The sequence below is a fragment of the Hippocampus bargibanti genome, linkage group LG07, assembly GCF_051943395.1.
Source record: "Hippocampus bargibanti isolate YZ-2025 linkage group LG07, ASM5194339v1, whole genome shotgun sequence".
Classification (NCBI taxonomy): domain Eukaryota; kingdom Metazoa; phylum Chordata; class Actinopteri; order Syngnathiformes; family Syngnathidae; genus Hippocampus; species Hippocampus bargibanti.
The window spans coordinates 2,152,501-2,174,905 of NC_142740.1; the positions used below are offsets into that span (position 1 = coordinate 2,152,501).

Below are 22,405 nucleotides of genomic sequence, written 5' to 3' on the forward strand. Positions count from 1 at the left end.
GAAGTACTTCCTCTGCTTTAAAGAGGGCAGTAACTCAAATAGATAGAAGGCTAGCTAGCTAATACATAGCTAATAGATAGCTAGATAGAGAGCTAGACAGTCACATGGCTAATAGCTAGCTAGTTAGTCACTTAGATAGCTAGCTAACTAGCCAGATAGCTAATAGATAGCGAATAGCTAGCTAGCTAGACAGCCAGTGTTAGGGCCATTATTAACGAAGCAGCTAACAGCTAGCTAGATAGTTAGCTAACAATTATTCATCCAAAAGGAACCACGCTGGAAGGCGATATGTTTGTTGTGTTGTTTAATTAAGCGCTGGTCAGACCTCTGGCAATGTTTTTCCCTCCTACGAGGGGGCAGCATTTGCCTTTTGTCCATGTTAGCGCTTTGTTACGGCTTCAGCTGTTGTTAAAACGCTATATAAATCAATATGTATTGTATTGCATTGAATTTTGGACAGTCGCCCTCATTTCAAGCTCATATAACTCCAGACCCATATAACTTATAAATTAACTTTTTTTTTGATGAAAAAAAAAGAGATTCTAAGGTTTCTTACGCTATATTAACTGTTTATATAATGCTAAAACGTCACTATTCTGTGGCTCGTGCAATTGAGTGAATATGCTAAAAACCTAGCTAGCAAAGCAAAACGTGGGATGTGTACGTCCTTCTTGAGAAACATTTATCAAGCGTATTCCGTGCTCCCTAAAAAAAAAAAAGCTCTCGCGTTTGACATTTGTCCATAACATCTGTGGATTGTGCATTACGACTTATTAACAATGCTACGAGCCCACATGTGGTTTCCCTTGACGAGCCCGCAGCGAACGGAACACATCACGCGGCCTGCCACTATCCACAACAATGAGTCCATTCTTTCTTTATTTACTCGTTTCCAGTCAGGGAGAAGAATGGAGCCTTTTGACACTGAACACAATGACTTGCGCTCAAACCTGATCTATTGTGGCCAAAATGGAAGGCAGGCCCGACAACCAAAGCCAAATTACTCGGGCTAAACTGTGATAATGTGCAAAATGCAGTGTTTGACTTGTGTAAGGCTACGCGGGTGGTGGCAGGAAAGCAAGGCAGTGTAATGGAAATTACATGACGCTCGCGTTGGGCAAACTTGGGGCTCGAGAGCTCCATTTGATTTGGAAAAGGACAGTGGATGTAAGATATAAATGCATACAAATACAGTGATACCTTGCCTTACGAACTTAATTGGTTCCCAGACAGACTGTTTGAGGCGAAAAGTGTGTATCCCAAAAAATTATTTCCCATAGGAAACCATTAAAATGAGAATAATCCGTTCCCAGGTCCCCATAAAACATAATTTTCTACTTTCTAATTTTCTAAGCCTTTCTCCTTGGCATACAAACAATTTTTCAGGATACACATGGAGCTGCTACAATGAGTGACATGTCGTTCGCCTACGAGTCCGTTCTCCTAACATGAAAATGGCAGCCGGCTTGTTTTGGTCCTCCATTCCCCGCCCCCAGGTGTCGGTTAAAGCCACGTGATTGGTTAAGAACGCAGCAGTGATGGGGGCGGGGGGGTTTACAGAGAGAGCGAGAGAGTGAGGCCGTTCTCCAAAAAAGAAAATGGCAGCCGACTTGTTTTTGTCCTCTATTCCCCGCCCCCAGTCTTCGGTTTCAGCCACGTGATTGGTCAAGAACGCAGTAGTGGGGAGCGTGGGGGGTTAAACATTAAAGAGATAGGCAGATGACAGAGAGAGAGAAATTGGATCGAAAACAGTGAAATTTGGACTCATTTCAACTTTGATAGTTGAAAGGCAGTGTGTAGACTGCAAGGTTAAAATATCCCATCAAGCAGATTTCACAAATAACCCGCACAATCCATCTGTACACTTGATGCAAAAAGCTATCAACCCAGCTAAACAGAACACAATTGACGAGGAACTAGGTAAGATTATGGCAGAGAAAGCACCTACAAGGGATCATTCCTCAAGATGGTGAAAGAAGAAGGCAACGTTCCTCATCAACTGTTTAATGCTGATGAAACCGGCCACTCCATTCCACCAAGCCATCAACGACCATCACAAAGGTAAATAAAACAAATTTATTATACAGTACTGTTTTTTTCTTTAATTGTAATACCATAACACATTTATTATACATCAAATAAGGTATATTTTGTATAGTTCTAAGGCTTATTTAGTAGGAAATTTTATGGGGACCTGGGAACAGATTATTCTCATTTTAATGGTTAGCTGTTGGAAATTATTTTTTGGGATACACACTTTTCGCCTTACACCCTCTGTCTGGGAACCAATTAAGTCCGTAAACCAAGGTATCACTGTTATTTGATTTTGACTTTTCAAATTCTTGTATTCCATTCGAGCGTTTTTAACCCACGTGCACAAATCTTACCTTCCTACGCACCTGTTGCTCTTTGGCCGAGTGAATCTTGACGTGCTTCCGCAAGGAACTGGGATCGGTGTATCGCTTGGTGCAGCCTGGGATCTGACACGCGTATGGTTTCTGTAAGAAGGCGCAACGTATTCCCATTTCAGACAACGACCGGAATATAATAGAACGTCAATCGGGATCAAAGTGGGAGGAAATTAGATTGGAAGGAGAGTTATATTAAAAACAAAAGGGGGAGGTTAAAAGGTCAAGTTGAAGGCTTACCTTCCGGCTGAGAAGAAGTAACAGGAAATGTGAAGGAAAAGCAAGATGAGACAAAATTATCAATTCGATTTGCATGAGCAACATCATCGCTAGTTTGCTTTATTCATATCGCGTTTCACATTTCTATCAGATTAAAGTCAGAAATGAATTAAATAGAGCAGATACGTAGAATTTAACATATTAATAAATAGCACAATAAATAATGTGCTTCATTATTATTTTTTTTCACAAAAACATTTCAGTTTAAAATCCATGTAGAACAATAAGTGAGATTTTATTCGAAAGGTAGAGTGCATACAAACATATTTAGAACAAAACTGAAATATGTTGAAGTCACTTCCCAAAAACGTTGCCCATTCATCACTCCAATTTTATTCACCAGTATTTATTTTAACAAAATAAAAAAAAATGCATTTGTTCATTTGGTCATTTGGTGTGGCTTGTCCCCAGTGTGTTTTTTTTTAATTTATATGTATTTATATATGTATTTATTTATGTATGCATTTATGTACCAGTATGTATTTATGTATGCATATATTTATTTATGTAGGTATTTATGTATGTATGTATTTCTTCATGCATGTATTTATTTAAATATGTACTTATTTATGTATTTATTTAAATATGTATTTATTTGTGTATTTGTTTATGTATTTATTTATGTATTATGTATTTATGTATTTATTTATGTATGTTGTATGTATGTATTTATTTATGTATGTATGTATTTATTTATGTATGTGTTTATGTATTTATGTATGTATTTTTTATGCATTTATCTATGCATTTACAGTAAAGTCTCGTTATATCGATATCGGTTATATCGATAGTACTGCTTATTACGATACTATTTCCATGAACGCAAGGAGAAAATTACATGCGCGCAGGATCGGATATATCGATAGTCCTGTTATATCGATATTTTTTCCGACTCCCGAGAATATCGATATAACGAGACTTTACTGTATGTATGCATTTTTGTATTTAATTATCTATCTATCTATCTATCTATCTATCTATCTATCTATCTATCTATCTATCTATCTATCTATCTATCTAATATTTACATTTTTATTTCCACAATATACAATACAGAGCTTGGAAGACCCAGATAGGTTTAGATAATATAAATATATATATTTACATATGTGTATATATATTTTTAAAATAAAGAACGTCATGAAAAAATCTCATGTTGTGGCAGTCTAGTGTTTACATTGAATTGATTTTTTTTTTTTTGGGTGATTGATTGAGGTATCGTAAATGACAAGTGAAAAGTTGCCATTTCCTGATCAATTTGTGCTCCCTCGTGATTAGTAAAGCAAATACAGCATGTCATATGGCAACCCCTGCCCCACACACATACACACGCGCACTTTAGAAACCTAAGACGCCTATTAAAGTGTAAGTCGATACAAGTCTTTATTGGCAATGCCTGCGCGTACGTTGACGGGCTCTGTAAATAAGCCGTTTTGTTATTCCAAAGGCGCTTACAGTGCCACTCATCTGGGCCGTGTTTGTTTTGCGGGCCGGCGTGGCACGGCGCCTCGAGTCAACAAAAATCAAGCGTGACTTCTGTGTAGAATAAATATCATTAACGCTTAAAAATCATTTTCCCCACAAGTACTCTTGGCAGTACGGGCGTGTTAATGGGAGGCCGTAAGTAGAGCCCGCCCGGATTGGCTGTCTCATTTGTCCGACTTGTGGAAAGAGTGGATGGTGGGAAACTTGACTGATATCAAAACACAAGGCCACATTCAATATTGTGCCGAGGATGAGGTTGTGAGTCTGACTGTACACGTGGACAGGTGGACACATGGGGGAACAAAGTCAAAATGGAAGAAAAAAAAAAAAAACAGAATTCAAGCCATTTCTTTTCAGCTAAAGCTCCGCAGATGTAATTGGGGCAATCTGGGGACAATTTTCAACAAATCTTACGGCATGTTTGCAAATTGCATTCCATATGCCAGACGGTCAGATTGAATTAACCTTTCTTGCTTGTTGAATGTACAATGTAAAAGAAAAGTGTCTATCTGTCAAGCTCGAGCTATCAATCTAGCTAGCTAGCGAGCCCGAGCTATCACTCGAGCTAGCTAGACCTATCACTCGATCTAGCTAGAGCTATCAATCTATCTAGCTAGCTAGAGCTATCAATCTATCTCACTAGCTAGAGCTACCAATCTATCTAGCTAGCTCGAGCTATCGATCTATCTAACTAGCTAGGGCTATCAATCTAGCTACCTAGCTAGAGCTATCAATCTATCTAGATAGCTCAAGCCATCAATCTATCTAGCTAGCTAAAGCTATCAAACTATCTAGCTAGCTCAAGCCATCAATCTATCTAACTAGCTAGAGCCATCAATCGATCTAGCTAGCTGGAGCTATCAATCTATCTAGCCGGAGCATCACTCTATCTAGCTAGCTGGAGCCATCAATCTATCTAGCTAGCTAGAGCCATCTATCTAGCTACCTAGCTAGAGCTATCAATCTATCTAGCTAGCTAGAGCCATCTATCTAGCTACCTAGCTAGAGCTATCAATCTATCTAGCTAGCTAGAGCAATCAATCTATCTAGCTAGCTAGAGCTATCAAACTATCTGAATAGCTGAAGCCATCAATCTATCTAGCTAGCTAGAGCCATCAATCGATCTAGCTAGCTGGAGCCATCAATGGATATAGTTAGCTGGAGCTATCAATCTATCTAGCCGGAGCCATCACTCTATTTAGCCAGAGCCATCACTCTATTTAGCTAGCTGGAGCCATCAATCTATCTAGCTAGCTTGAGCCATCAATCTATATAGCTAGCCAGAGCTACCTATCTATCTAGCGAACTAGCTCGATCTATCAATCTATCCTATCAAGCGAACTAGCTAGATGTATCAATCTATCTAGCGAAGTAGCTAGTTCGATCTGTCTTTCTTTCTGTCTCTCTGTCTTTCTCTGTTATAAATGAAAAATGATACAGTTAACCAACAATCATCGCAGTGGCGATTACGTGTTAGGCCCACTTGCAATTGCTGAAAAGCCGTCATATTGTCAGGCCTTTCCCCTCCAACCTAAAACGCTACTTTAAAGCTTGAAGCTTAAACTAAATAAATACATAAATAAATAAATGAACATAAAAATAAATTAAGAAATAAACAGACAAATAAATAAATACAGTAAAGTCTCGTTATATCGATATCGGATATATCGATAGTCCCGGTTATATCGATACTATTTCTATGCACGCACGGAGAAAATTACATGCAAACAGGGTCGGATATATCGATAGTCCCGGTTATATCGATATTTTTTCGGACTCCCTTGAATATCGATATAACGAGACTTTACTGTAAATACATAGAACTGTAAAAACCAATCAATTAAAACTGAAAATGACCACACTGAAAACAATCAGTGCAGTGTCCGACAAAAAAAAAGTGTGACATTCATCCTATATACACACAAACACACACACACACACACACACACACACACACACACACACACACACACACACACACACACACACACACACACACACACAAAGAAAATCCAAATAAAAAGCGCATAACGCAATGTTTTTCAGCGCCAATGCATTTTTCCTTCATTTATTTTCATAGCTAAAGCTTAATGTGTTTGCTACTTGGTGTTCTGGCTTCGTACGAGCCAACCTGTAAACGGCAATGAAAATAAACACAACACACTCAGCAAAGTGTTAGTCGATTCAGTTGTCGTAACGTGCTTTTTTGGGAGGGGGTTCAGCGAATTTCTTTAGTACGCACCCACACGGAGGTCGAAGGGAAGAGTTCCGGCGGCCATTTTGAGTGGTGGCGAGGTTGCGGATGAAGTATGAGGCCATTTTGGTGACAGACATAAATTGTACTCAAGTAGTAGTACTGGTATTTTAGAATAATATTCAAGTGTAAGTAGTCCTTCCCCCAAATAATTACTTGAGAAAAAGTACGGAAATATACAGTGAAAGAAAACTACTTGAGTAACTTCCTATTTTTACAAAATACAAGTTAGAAATGTGCTAAATCTGATTTTGTCCATCAACGTCACATATTATTTGTTATTATTATTATTATTATTATTATTATTATTATTATTATTATTATTATTACATATTACCTTATTACATTAGTAACATATAACTATATGTTACTTCCAGGTTGAGTGAATGCTGGCGCTTGTGGCTGCCGCTGCTCACCCGCAGAAAAAAATATCAAGTGTCCTTGATAGTTTTGAAATGTGATTATAAATGATATGTATTATTAAATAAAAAAATAACATAAAATATATATATATATATATATAAAATATGAAAATATTAAAATATAAACATATTAAAATATTAACATATTAAAATAAAAATAAATACAAATAAAAATATAAAAAAATATAAACAAAAAAAATAAATAAAAATAAAAATAATAATACAAAAAATATAAAAGAATATTAAAATATTAAAATAGAAAAAAATAGAAAATAAATAAAATAAAAAATAAAGAATAAAAAATTTAAAAAAATAAAAAATAAAAATAACAATAAAAATAAAAATAAAAAAAAATACTATAAAAAAACAAATAAATACCGTGTCCAGGTGAGTGCGCTGGTGCTTGGCGCGGTCGCTGGAATTGCTGAAAGCTTTCTGGCAGCCGGGGTGCTGGCACAGGTACGGCTTCTCCCCCGTGTGGCTCCTCAGGTGGATCTTCAAGTTTTCCAGACGCGAAAACGCTTTGTTGCAGCCTTCAAACTGCAGAAGGGATAAACAAAGCATGACGATGACAGACGTTAGGAAGACAAATGCGTGCGTGCAGAAAAAAGTAGAAATTCATGAGGTCGAATTCAGCCATTGTGCTAGCTTGCCATAGTTTGAGTTACAGAACGCACAACAAATGAATGAATGAGTTTTCAATCTGAAGTCAAGAATAGTGACTGTTATTGCGGTTTACACATGAAAATGTGACATTTTGGAATTTCTAAAGTTTGATTTGCTTTTGCCGGCCGAATAAAATCAGGTGAGGGGCCAGATTTGGCCCCCGGGCCTTGACTTTGACACGTGTAGTAAACTATCACTACTATGACACACCAGCTTGGTATAGATATATGGTATCATACACACCGCTGCAAAAATAGTTCTCGTTTTTTGCAGAGGATAAAGAATACATGCCTGCAAAAATAGTTTTTACTTTTTTTGCAGAGGATAAAGAATATATGCCAGTTCGTTTTACTAATATGCATATATATATAACTCATATATGCATATTATATATACAGATATATAATATGCATATTATTGTACTATTGACGTATGAAATTGTGATACCCAAGTTCAGCAATGTTTTTTTACATTATGATCTAAGGACCAAATTACATATGTTTTATTTATTTAGATATTTATTTATTTAAATAAAATAAGTTAAAATAAAACATAAGTCAAAATAAATTATGTTTCTGTAATTATTTATTTATTCATTTCAATAAAATACATAAAAATAAAAAAATAAGTAAAAATGAATACATGTGTAATATTTATTTATTTATGTATTTATTTTTACTTATTCATTTTATTTCTTTAACTAGAATAAGTACAAATAAAAAAAGAAGTCCAAATAAATTCCCTTTATTTACATATTTTTTATTCATTCATTTATTTATTTAAATAAAATAAGTAAAACTAAAAAAAATATTAACTATTATTTATTTACATATTTATTTTGACTTACTCATTTTACTTCTTGAACTAAAATATGTTCAAAAAAAATAAGTAAAAATAAATTCCCTTTACAGATTTATTTATTCATTTATTTAAATAAAACAAGTAAAAATAAATAACAATTAGTTACTATTTACTTATGTATGTATTTTATTTATTTTTTTATATCTTTAACTAAAATAAGTAAAAACAAAAAAATAAACTAAAATAAATTCTATTAGCTGGCTATCTAGCTAGCTATCTATTAACTAGCTATCTAATAGCAGGGACCTATCAAAGCAGAGGTCTGTCATCGCCATCCCTGGACATTAGCGATATATATATAAGGCCAGAGCTACCAGCAAAATTTTAGTTCGCTGACAAAGCTTCTCGGATGAGGAGGAAAACATCCGACACCTTCAAAGAACTACAGATGGCTGAATAAACCTTTTCATTTGCATCGATGAAAAGGATTCTTCAGCTGTCATCTTTCTTTGAAGGTGTTGGAGATTGGCTGAGTTATGCTTATGAGGTGATACCAGAGCAAATGGGGCAATCAGGCCAGTTGTAGACCTCATACTCAGGAAGGACAATAGAAGTAATCAGTGTAGCCGCAGGGAGTAGTCCTCTGCTCCCTCCCAATCTTAGGGCAGGGACCTATCAAAGCAGAGGTCTGTCACCGCCACCCCTAGACATTAGGGTTATAGATATATATAGGGCCAGAGCTACCAGCAAAATTTTAGTTTGCTGACGAAGCTTCTCGGATGAGGAGCGAAACATCCGACACCTTCAAAGAACTACAGATGACGGCTGAAGAAACCTTTTCATTATAATTGAATGAGTTTTTTAGCACACTTAAGATCGTCCATTTATTTGGACAGTGAGACACCGATCACAGGTGTATTTGGGACCCGTTCACTAAATGCCGCTTGAGCTCAAATTGTTCATTTACAAAAAAAAAAATAAAAAATATGTCAGCACGGGTCATTAGCGAAGCTTTGATCAGATCCGGTTGCAGCGAAGGAAAGAGTGAGAGCGTTCATCCAACAGGCCTGGTCGCTTCATCAGTCTCATCCTCACTTGTCGTCATTCACTCACACAACACAGGCTGAACGCTATTCACCGACGCTCCATTTAATATCGGCGAAACCCAAACCCGTCACGGCAAAGGCAGTTCGGGTAACCGCGGCTGATCTGTCGCCCGCCGCTTTCACCATTGTCCTTGCATTCTCGTAGGTATTTAACTCATTCACTGCCAGACAATGTGAAAAAAAATGGATCCACTCCAGTGCCAGGGTTTTTGTCATTGTCATTCAAATAGCAGGACCAGCAGAATATTGACTTTTAGGAAGGAGGACAGTGATAACTTGGCTTACGAATTTAATTGGTTGCCAGACAGAGTGTGTAAGGCGAAAAGTGTGTATCCCAAAAATTAATTTTCCATAGGAAACCATTGAAATGAGAATAATCCGTTCCCATCTATTGTAGTGTTGAGTGAACACTGGTGCGTATAAAAATAATAATGGACGAGTCACCAGAAAAGCAAAGTCTCTCCAGCTAGCTAGCTAGCTTTTAGCTCGCACGCTAGCTAGCTAGCGAACTACCTAGCTATCTCACTAGCTCGTGTGCTAGTTAGCTAGCTAGCAATCTATCTATTACCTATAAAGCTTTCTAGGTGGCTAGCTATCTAGCTAGCTAACTATTAACTGGCTATTAGCTAGCTAGCTAGCTTATCTCTCTATTTCAGTTATTCCGGGTTCTTGGCTATCTATTAGCTATCTACAAGCTGGCTAGCTAGCTTTCTATCGACCGACTGCAGGGTTGAGTGAACACTGGTGCGTGTGGCTGCCGCTGCTCACCCATAGAAAGATTTATCCTGTAAAGTGACCTTGAGAGTTTTGAAAGGCGCTTCTATATGAAATGTATTATTATTATTAGCTAGCCTGCTAACTAGTGAGCTACCTAGTTAGCGAGCTAGCTAGTGAGCTACCTAGCTAGCTTGCTAGCTAGTGTGCTGAAACAATACATTCACAGACCGAGGACGATAAATGTCATTTTTATGAAAACAATCTCATTTTTGGCGTGATTTTATAACAAATGACTGGACGAGTCACCAGAAAAGCAAAGTCAGCGTATACTCAAGTGAAAAAGATTTGACTCTGGCAGCACGCCATTAAAACTCAAACGTGAACATCCAAAACCAGCAAACGTCCAGAGAAAATGTTTTAAAGGAGCGCACACACTACGGAAACACATTTCAACACTCTCGTCCGTCACGCTAAATTTCACGGTGAGGTGCGAAAGTCTAATGCAAATTTTAGCGTAGAGGAACATCGACACCACTTCGGACCGATGACTGTTGAATACGAAAAATAATAAAAACATTTGAGGCGGCCATGACGTGTGTATTTGAGGGGGGGGGGGGGTCACACTTTCAATGCTTTCTTTTTGTGCTAAACAAACGTGGGGCTAAATCGTTAGCTAGTGCGCCTCGGAGGAAAACGTGTTCATCGGAAAGTGGCTGGCAGTGTCGCCTCGAAGTAGAAAAACTAGCCGAGAAATTAGCGATGTTGAATTATATGCTAACAGTGAGGTGTTTTGTTGTGTTTTATTTCAGGCAAAAGTACTCATACTTCATATTTAAGAAGTACAGAGACTAAAACAACACGTGAAAAGTAAAAATATGGATTCAGCTCTTTGGCTGGCTATAAATAAATAAATACATACATACATGCATAAATAAAGACGATGAAAACGGTCGCATGTTGTATATTTTTAAAAATGACAGCTAGCTAAGTCAGTGTGCGCGAGGTTTACGTGTGGGCAGTACGCAAAAGTGGCAGTGTCGTGCTACATTTGAGCGACAAGGCGGCCTAAAATAGTTAGCATGCTGTAGAGTATCATTTTAAATTTTTTTATTAATTACTAGGATCAATAAAGACCATCTCACCCCTAAAACTGGCTACCAAGCTAGCTATATATGTGCTATCTATATGCTATTTGCTATTTATAAGCTATCTAGTTAGCTATCTAGCTGGCTAGCTATTAGTTATCGGTTAGCTAGCCAGCTAACTTTTTATCTATTCGAGTTGTTCCGGGTTGAGTTTTTCTGTGGCTGCCGCTGCTCACCCACATAAAAACTGATTCTGTGACTGTTAAGTGACCTTGAGAGTTTTGAAAAGGCGCTTATAAATTAAATGTATTCTAATTGTTGTTATTCATTTGAGCGGCAACGTACCTCTCTCCAGCTAGCTAGCTAGCTAGCTTACTAGCTCGCATGCTAGCTAGCTAGCGAACTACATAGGTATCTCGTTAGCTCATGTGCTAGTTAGCTAGATAGCTACCTAGCTAGCATGCTAGCTAGTGAGCTACCTAGCTAGCTATCTAGTGTGCTAATTAGCGAGCGATCTAATATATTCAATTTAAAGAACTTGTATTTTTAATTTAAAGTTCAAGAAGAATTTTGAATTTCAATTTTGAAGTACCGTATTTTCGGCACCCAAAAGCATTGATTTTCTTCAAAAGATAATACTAATAATAATAAAACCATATCATGGATGTATTGTAGATTGCGTCTTTTAATGCGGTACGCCTGATGTATGGAAAAAATTGACAAAATCAGCCATTCATAGACGGTGGGTCGTATCATTTAGTCTGCTTTTTTGTGTGTAAAATATGCTAGTTTCGGCAGAAGGAATCCTCCATTTTGTTCATACAGTATTTCTACTATCTTTGTGACTTCTTTATCTCCTGTATATTATAGCTGTCCATGTTAAGCGCTTTGTTACAGCTTCAGCTCAACGTTGTTAAAGCGCGATATAAATCAATATGTATTGTATTGTATTGTATTTTATAAGCTAAGTCGCGGCAGCTAACTTCCCGCGGTTCATTGTCACTTATCGCTATTTTGTGGGAACAAGATGGCCGCTCAAATGAATAACAACAATAATAATACATTTCATTTACAAGCGCCTGTCAACACACTCAGGGTCACTTTACAATCACAGGTTAAATGTTTTCTGTGGGTGAGCAGAGGCAGCCACACATGCCAGGATTCACTCAACCCGAAAGCAACTCAAATAGATAGAAAGCTAGCCAGGTAGCTAATAGATAGCCAATAGACAGATAATAGCTAGCTGCTAGATAGATAGCAAGGCAGCTAGCCACAATCCTAATAGATAGCTAGTAAGTTTGTTACGAGTTGAGAAGCCATAGCTAACAGATATCCGATGGCTAGCTAGATAGATAGATAGCCAATAGACAGATAATAGCTAGCTGCTAGATAGATAGCCAGGCAGCTAGCCACACACCTAATAGATAGCTAGTAAGTTTGTTACAAGTTGAGAAGCCATCGCTAACAGATATCCGATGGCTAGCTAGATAGATAGATAGCCAATAGACAGATAATAGCTAGCTGCTAGATAGATAGCCAGGCAGCTAGCCACAATCCTAATAGATAGCTAGTAAGTTTGTTACGAGTTGAGAAGCCATAGCTAACAGATATCTGATGGCTAGCTAGCTAGATAGCAAATAGAGAGCTAGCTGGCTAGCTAGAGAGTTAGCTAATACTTCCCTTGACTAAATTATTATGCCGACTTGTTTTTAACGTGAACAAAAAATAAATAAAAATAAATGTGCAAGTGCTACATTGTGTTAGCTTCCAACAAGAAAAAAATATGTCATTGAAAACCAATTGTCTGTCCAAAATTGCTGATGCATTCAATTTCTACCGGACTGAGCGGTCGCTGACAAAAAAGAATCCGCAACCGCACTGTGGTGGTAAAATGCAACTCCGTGATGGACACGTGGGTTTTAAATTCCATTTAAAAAAAAAAACGTAAAACGTGGCGACATGAGATTAATCTTGCCTTTTGGATATTATCTAAGAAAACAGCTTAGACTGCTCTAATCATTCCAATTGCTTCAAACAAGTTTGGTTTTCCTCTCCAAGACCTCCGACTGAGGTAAAATGGTGGATAAAGGGGTGAGGGGGGGGGGTTGAACGCTGCGTAAATATTAGGGATGACAGTGAAGTCTTGATAGATTGAAAAAAAAAGGGGGTAAGGGGAGTTGGGGGTGCTTGAAGGGCGGAATGGCAGCTGATCACAACAGACAGACAAAATGGCGGCGATGGCCTGAGGCCTTGATGGGAAATGACCGGCTGACAAACAGGACAAACAGCGTCAAGACAGGCTAAAAGGGAGCAGTGTCGAGACCGCCTGCCTGCGTTTGAACCTGCGGCGGAATGGGAACAAAGCGGCCATTATGGAACGATATCGGGAAGGGGGAAGAGGGGGAGGAAGTGGTACGCGTGTCGGCTGACGTGAGGGATAGGTCGCTTGATGGATGGCTTTTATAAGTGGCAGTGGGAAAGAAATTAAAAAAAAGGGGGGGGGGGCGACCAATCACTTTCGAAAATACAGTTGATTATGCCGCAATTAATAAATGAATGAATGAATGAATAAATAAATTAATTAATTAAAAAATTAAAAAATAAATACATACATTAAATAAATAAATAAATGAAGAAATCAAGAAATAAATACATTAAATAAATAAACATGTAGGGTGATAAAAAAATGAAATAATAACAATAACATTAATAATAATAATAATAATAATAATAATAATAATAATAATAATAATAATAATAATAATAATAATCAGAATCATCTTTATTGCCAAGTATGTAGAACACACAAGGAATTTGTTTCCGGTAGAACACGCTGCACTAGTATCGTCGTCAAAAAAACTGCTAAGTGGCACTATACAGTAATAATAATATACAATACAGTAAAGTCTGGTTATATCGATATATCGATAGTCCCGGTTATATCGATACTATTTCTATGCACGCACGGAGAAAATTACATGCAAACAGGGTTGGATATATCGATAGTCCCGGTTATATCGATATTTTTTCGGACTCCCTTGAATATCGATATAATGAGACTTTACTGTAATAATAATAATAATAATAATAATAATACATTTCATTTAGAAGCACCTTTCAAAACTCTCAAGGTCACTTTACAGACACAGGATAAGTTTTTCTATGGGTGAGCAGCGGCAGCCACATGCACCAGTGTTCACTCAACCCAGAAGTCAATAGATGGGAACGGATTATTCTCATTTTAATGGTTACTTAGGATAAATTAATTTTTGGGATATAAATATAATAATAATAATAACAATAATAATAATAATAATAATAATAATAATAATAATAATAATAATAATTTATAAATAAGAATACATACTAGCTGGGAATAGGTTCCACCACCCCCCTGAAAAAAACTGACAACAATTAATAATGAATAATAAATAAATGATAAATAATAGTTCGTAATAAACAATCATAAACAATAATAAAATAATAATAGATAAATTAATAAATCATAATCAACCATACTCAATAAATACAAAACAATAATTATAAATTATATAAAAATAGATAATAAATAAATTGTATTTAATGCATAAATTATAAATACATGATAAATAAATAACAATACATTCTACTAAATAAGTAATAAATACATAATGAATAATACAGTAAATAATAATCGATAATAAATTATAAACAATAAATAATAAAAAAATATATAAATAATAAATTGTAATTAATAAAAATAAATAATAATACATAATAAATAAATAGGAATGAATAATAAACAATACTAAATTATAAACACTAAATAATACAAAATAATTGCAATAAATAAATAAATATAATTAATACATAGCACATAAATAATAGTAAATAAATAATAAACAATAATAAATTATAAACAATAAAACAAAAAAATCATAAATCAATCATAAATAATAACTAATAACTTTAGTTTTTTTTTTTACTTCAAGAATGCGCCATTCCAGCAACTTCTGTATTTTCTTTTTCTACTTCTTTCTTTCCTTTCCTGTTCATTTCATAACTTTGCTGCTGTGAAATGTCAATTTCTCCACTGCGAGACGAGTAAAGGCACATCCAATCCAAACAAATACACAATGAAATAAATGATCAAAAAATGTTCACAAATATTCAATTAAACAGAAATAACGTGTTCATTTGCAAAAATGGCCGAACGTGTCCTGCTCCAGATCATTGAAATTTGGCGACATTGTGAGCAACACCCCTTCTCTGCGCTGTGTCAAATTTTGGATTTGAACATTGTCTTGCGTTCCTTTCCTGCTTTGATCCTCCAAACGCTCGATGAGAACTCTGACTAATGACCGGGAGACGTGATTGAACCGCGGGACTGTTAACTGGCGTGAAATTCACCATTACTCATGTTGCGAGGCAATGGAAAAAGGGTCCTGAAAAATCGCAGCAACTTTGCATATCACAACTTCCACTGTGATTACTTCGAACCTTTTCAGACGCGTTTTCCAAACTTGACAGACGCGGACGAAGGGATGAGATTCCAGCGTGCCAAAAAAAAACCAAACAGCAGGCGTATTAAACATGTTGGAAAGTGCCAAACGCGCAAAAGCCGTTTTGAATGGATTTTTTTAAATGGGATTTCTCGGTTGACACATACAGCATCATAGCTTTGTGTAAGAGGGTTCCGTAAATGATACAACTTCTGGATAGAGTTGAGGTTCTTTATAAGGACTGCTGTCTTGGTCGGAGGGAGAAATCATTTTTCAGGCATTTTTGTAATCTTCAAAATTTTGGCAAAATATTTTTTCTGGGATTTTTTTTATTTTCTAAATTTTGGCAAATCCTTTTTCAGGGATTTTTCTAATTTGAAAAATGTTGGCAACTAATTTGTCTGCAATTTTTTTTTCTTCAAAATTTTGGCAAATAGAGTTTCTGGGATTTTTATTATATTCAAACTTTTGGCAAAATAATTTTTCAGGAATTTTTCTAACTTTATAAATTTTGGCAGAATAATTTTTGTGTGATTTTTGAAAAATTTGTCAAATAATTTTTCAGGGATTTTTCTAATTTTCAACATTTTGGCAAATAATTTTTCTGGGATTTTTCTAATTTTCAACATTTTGGTAAAATGATGTTTCTGTGATTTTCTTATTTTTTATAATTTTGGCAAAAAAAATTCTCCTGGATTTTTCTAATTTTCAAAATTTTGGCAAAAAATTTTTCTGGGATTTTTCTAAATTTTACAAAAATGTTGTCAAATATTTTTTCTGTGATTTTTGTAATTTGCAAAATTTTGGCAAATAATTTTTCTATGATTTTTGTTATTTTTAAAATTTTCACAAATAATTTTTCAGGCATTTTTCTAATTTTCAAATATTTGGCAAATAATTTGTCAGGATTTTTCGTATTTGAAAATATTTGGCAAAGAATTCTTCAGGGATTTTTCTAATTAGAACAAAATTGGCAAATAATTTTTCTGGGATTTTTTTACTTTCAAAATTTTGGCAAATAATTTTTTTAGGGATTTTTCTAATTTTCAACATTTTGGCAAATCATTTTTCAGGATTTTTCGAATTTTCAAAATTTTGGCAAATCATTTTTCTGGGATTTTTTTAATTTCAAAATTTTGGCAAATACATTTTCATGAATTTGTCTAATTTGAAAAATGTTGGCAAATAATCTTTTTGGGATTTTTTTATTTTCAAAATTTTGGCAAATAATTTTTTCAGGCATTTTTCTAATTTTCAAAATTTTGACAAATACTTTTTCAGGCATTTTTCTAATTTTCAAAATTTTGGCAAATAATTTTTCAGAAATCCTTCTAATTTTCAAAATGTTGGATGTGGATTATTGCACTGCTGTAAATTATGTCATTGGGTAACAAATCCTTTATTTGTCATGACGACCACGTTACTTCTGGGTTGAGTGAACACTGGCTTACTATTATTATTATAATTATTACAATTATTGGATTGGATTTGCCTTTATTAGTCTCGCAATGGATAAATTTACATTTCACAGCAGCAAAGTTATTATTATTATTATTCTACAATTATTATTATTAATTATTATTATTATTATTAATATTATTATTATTATTATTATTACAAGGTGTGTTTCTGCGGGAGAGGAAAACCTGCCGACACTTCAGGATCTGTTTTGGAAGGGGTGTGGAGGTAGGTGGGGGACGGCAAATGGGGGGGGGGGGTCAACATGTGCGTTTAATCGACCCGCTTCCAAATGCCCCGTGGCAACCACAGCAAAGAGCAGAAAACACGTAAATGGATGAAATGATATCCACATGATTGAATGAGACAGTTTAAAAAAAAGGGAGGAAGGTTTGTCATGCGCTTCATCAGGACACCAAATGAAACGCAGCTTGCCTAAAATATTCACATGACATCGTTTTACACATCTCGCTTCCAAAATGGCCGCCCGGTCCGGATGTTTTTTTTTTTGTTGCCCAGATATGAATCAAAATGAAAACAAATTTTGCACGTGTCCCTCCTTCCGTGAAATATCAACAATTCCAAACACAAAATACAACAAACGTGTACTTGTTGCATCAATTATAGCTGACCTGAAGGCCGTGAGGAAACGTACCCTATTTTCGGCCCTATAAGTCGCATGGACATATAAGGTGCACCTTCAACATATATATATATATATATATATATATATATATATATATATATATATATATATATATATATATATATATATATAGTGAAGTCTGGTTATATATCGATAGTCCCGGTTATATCGATATTTTTTCGGACTCCCTTGAATATCGATATAACGAGACTTTACTGTATATATATATATATATATATATATAAAAGGCTACTCTGGTTTATTTTTTAATATGCATCAAAATTGATCCCTGATTCGTGAATGCATTTCCAAATTTTTCCATACCAAAATGAATAAATAAATAAATAAATAAAAATTATAATAATAATTCATCTATTTTTTTTTAAATATGCACAAAATTGATCCCTGATTCGTGAATGCATTCCCACATTTTTCCGTCACAAAAAAAAAGAAAAAAAAAAGAAAAAAGATTCAACTGGTTATTTTCTTAATATGCACCAAAATTCACGCCAGATTCTCGAATGAATTCCGAAATTATTCCATACTAACAATAGATAGATAGATAGATAGATAGATAGATAGATAGATAGATAGATAGATAGATAGATAGATAGATAGATAGATAGATAGATAGATAGATAGATAGATAGATAGATAGATAGATAGATAGATAGATAGATAATTACACTGTCATCAATTTTTTAAAATATGCACAAAATTGATCGCTGATTCGTGAATGCATTCCCACATTTTTCCATAACATAACTGGTTATTTTTTTTAATATGCGCCAAAATTAATGCCCGATTCTCGAATGAATTCCGAAATTATTTCATACTAACAATAAATAAATAAATAAATGAATAAATAAATAAATACACTGTCATCAATTTTTTAAAATATGCACAAAATTGATCGCTGATTCGTGAATGCATTCCTACATTTTTCCATAACATAACTGGTTATTTTTTTTTAATATGCGCCAAAATTCATGCCCGATTCTCGAATGAATTCCGAAATTATTTCATACTAAAAATAAATAATCAAATAAATTCTGGCCTATTTTTTAATATGCACCAAAAATTGAACCCTGATTCTCAAATGCATTAAAAAAAAATCCGGACAAAAACAAACAAACAAAATCAACTGTGGTCTATATTTTTAAAATGCACCAAAATTGATTCCCAATTCTCGAATGCCATTTTTTTCCCCCATTTGTCGCATTGTCACTTGATGAATGCCCGGCAAAGGAAACGCTTCCGAAGCCAAGGAGCGAAAACGAGTTAAGTGAGTGTTTTCCAGATGCGGATGAACAAGAACGGGAGTGAGAGAGCCCAGCCGATAAATTGTTAGGAGGAAGCATTCATGCAAATGGCTCAAGAAATTGTTGCGAACAGCCATTTTGCAGCCATGCCTGAATCATCCGGGGGGGGTCCAAACGAGGCGGATGGCACAACAGGAAGCGCTCCTTTTTTTTTTTTTTTTTTTTTGATCACAAGCCAGGCCAGCTGGATCTCACCTTTTGCCAAAATTGCCAAACAAAAAAAAAATGTTCTCTCTGTATCTGACTCAAAGAACAAGTACTTGAATAAAAGATGAAACTGACCTCTGACCTGTACAAGATTCGTGTTATGTGATATGGGGAAGGGCTACAGCAATCCCCCACGTGGCTGTTAGCTGGCTAGCTGTTGGCTATCTATTAGCTATTTATTAGCTATCCATTAGCTAGCTGTCCAGCTACTAGCTGTCTAGCTGGATGGCTGTAAGCTATCTCTCTATCTATTAGCTATCCATTTCGCTAGCTAGCTGGCCATTAGCCATCACCAACTCAAAAACAAGACTTCCGGAATATTCAGCGCGAGTCTTAGAAGGTAAAATATAGCTAAATGCCATGGAATCTTCGTCAAATGCGCTCAGTAGAAGTCATTTGGAGCGATTTTTCAAAATTATGGACGTAACTTGTCAGGTGGTGTCGGTTGTCCTTTAAAGGGCAACCGACGTCACTTTTTTGTTTTTTAACTGACATCAGAAAAATGTTTTATAGCATCTAAAATAGCCAAAACACGCAGTATGATATTTTTATTCAAATGCAAAACATCAATAAAAAAATGTCTTAAAGTGTCCAAAATCTGCAACAAAAAAAAAGAGCTGCGAATTGGGCATTTTCAGAAAGTCCCGCCCCCAGTTCGTGACGTCACGCCAAGATGTCTTGCATTGCTGGAGAATCAAAACAATGTCTTTAGATTCAGAGAATATGCTTTCTTGTTACACATCCAGTTATGAATATGATTTAAATAGTTCTGAAGAGGAAAGCATACATGTTTGCAATCGATTAAAGAATTTATTCCGTGTCATTTTGAGGAAAACGGGCGGGGGGGAATGTCTCACCCAAAAAGAGGCAAGAAAATAGCCACCGAGCCGTGAGGAATGAATCAGCCCGTTTCCATAGGCTGATACATTCCTTCCATGGAGCTTGGACTTCCTCTGCTGGCGGCTTTTGGGTGTAACACATGTTTTTAAAAAAAACTGTACAGCAAAATACATTGACGTGATGGAAAGACGCAACAATGCGTCTTTTTTACGGTCAGGAGGCGGTCCTTTTCTGACGTCACGTACGGACTCGTCACCAACTCAAAAACAAGACTTCCTGAATGTTCAGCGCGAGTCTTAAAACGTAAAATATAGCTATATGCGGTGGAATCTTTGTAAAATACGCTCAGTAGAAGTCATTTGAAGACATTTTACAAATTATGGACACAACTTGTCCGGAGACGTCGGTTGTCCTTTAAGCAGCTTCCCTGAAATGTCTACCAGCTCGGCAACCCTGCATCACATTAGAGAACTAAAATGTGATTTCCTCCTCAAAACCAGCCAGCCCGATCTTCACCGGTTCAACGAGTTAAGGGGAAGAGGTCAACCCGAAAGGAAACGTCTCATGCCTCGGTGACGCCTGGCAAATAAAAAAAAATAATAAAATCCACGTTTTTTTTTTTTTTGTCCGTTCAATATTGAATTTTCTCCTTACAAAGTCATCCAGGTCTTTACGTTGAGGGTCAACTTTCTAATGGCGTCCATATGAGCGCTTGTCAAGTAAGAGAGTTACGACTGTCACAGAGTTGATATTCTCAAAGGGGAACCGTTTAAGTTCATTTCCCCCGTTCTGTGTTTTTGTTCAAGGACTTTGATTTACAAGCGCGGACCTCCCCCATTTATCTTATATTGGCCCCGTATGTCGACCATCGGTTCCGCGTCCGTCGCTCACGTGACGAGCGGTCACCGCCACTCGGCGTGTGACGTGCGAAACGTCTGTAAATGTATGCAAACCTGTCAACATTGGCGAATAGCTGCCCTTATAAATGAGTACAATTCCCGTATAAAAGTTGTAGTACGCCGTACATTATTTGAAATGATAAAAAAAAAAAACGCTAACACAAGCGGAAATGCAGTTTACCGGGAATGCGCACGACCGTACGCAGCGATAAAAAATATATACAGTAAAGTCTCGTTATATCGATATTCAAGGGAGTCCGAAAAAATATCGATATAACCGGGACTATCGATATATCCGATATCGATATAACCAGACTTTACTGTACATATGATCGAGTATTACTTTTGCTCCCCTTATTAATGATTGCAATTCCCCTTATTAAAGGACAACCGACACCATTTTTTTGTTTCCTAACTGACATCAGAAAAACGTTTTATAGCATCGAAAATACCCAAAACACGCAAGCTGATATTTTAAGTCAAATGCAAAACACCAATAAAAATGAGTGAAAGTCTCCCAAAACTACTTCAAAATGACCCCGGAAATGGCGAGTTTCAGAAGGTCCCGCCCCCTTGTTCGTGACGTCACGCCAGGACGTCTTTGCCTTGCTCTAGAATCAAAACAATGGCTTCAGATTTGGAGAAGATGCTTTCTTGTTACTCATCCAGTTATGAATATGATTCAAATAGTTCTGAAGAGCAAAGCATACATGTTTGCAATCGATTAAAGAAGTACTATGGTACCTATGCTTGTCTGTGACTGTAAAGTGTCCTTGAGAGCTTTGAAAGGCGCTTAAAATGTAATGTATTATTTATTATTATTACTTGCGTATCAATTAGAGCCGTCAGGCCTCGAATGTAGCGTCCCAGAAAATGCACAAGATGGTGCCCAAGCTCTGTTGGAAATGGGCTGATTTGTCTGCTGGGAATTTGTGTCAACTAGTATCAAATAGTAGTCTTGGTGCAACGCACAACGATTCGCCATCGCGTTATTTATGCCTTCCTTCTAATTTCGCCATCAACACAATGTTTTCAGACCAAACAAAGTACCCAGAATGCATTGCGTGTCGCTTTCTCGATCAGGCGCGTTCCTTCAGTGACGTCACGTCAGGCATCGTCATCAACTCGAAAACAAGACTTCCTGAATATTCAGCGCGAGTCTTAAAACGTAAAATATAGCTACATGCGGTGGAATCTTTGTAAAATACGCTCAGTAGAAGTCATTTGAAGCCATTTTACAAATTATGGACGCAACTTGTCCGGAGACGTCGGTTGTCCTTTAAGCAAATATCGATTCAGCTTGAAGCTGCTTTTGGATCGATACAAGCA

General features: G+C 36.0%; 1 protein-coding gene across 2 annotated transcripts in view; it reads right to left on the minus strand.

Annotated features, from left to right (window-relative positions):
• The window catches only part of glis1b (GLIS family zinc finger 1b), a 91,716-nt gene that overhangs the window by 19,933 nt on the left and 49,378 nt on the right, over window positions 1-22,405 (minus strand). Inside the window, exons 4-5 of one of the 2 annotated variants that reach the window (XM_089001608.1) lie at window positions 7,227-7,388; window positions 2,400-2,498 (exon numbers count right to left, since the gene is read on the minus strand). In XM_089001608.1, coding sequence (XP_088857734.1) covers window positions 2,400-2,498; window positions 7,227-7,388 — 261 coding nt within the window. Of the gene's footprint in view, window positions 1-2,387; window positions 2,499-7,226; window positions 7,389-22,405 lie in introns of both variants that reach the window. The other variant, XM_089001607.1, reaches the window with a different exon arrangement.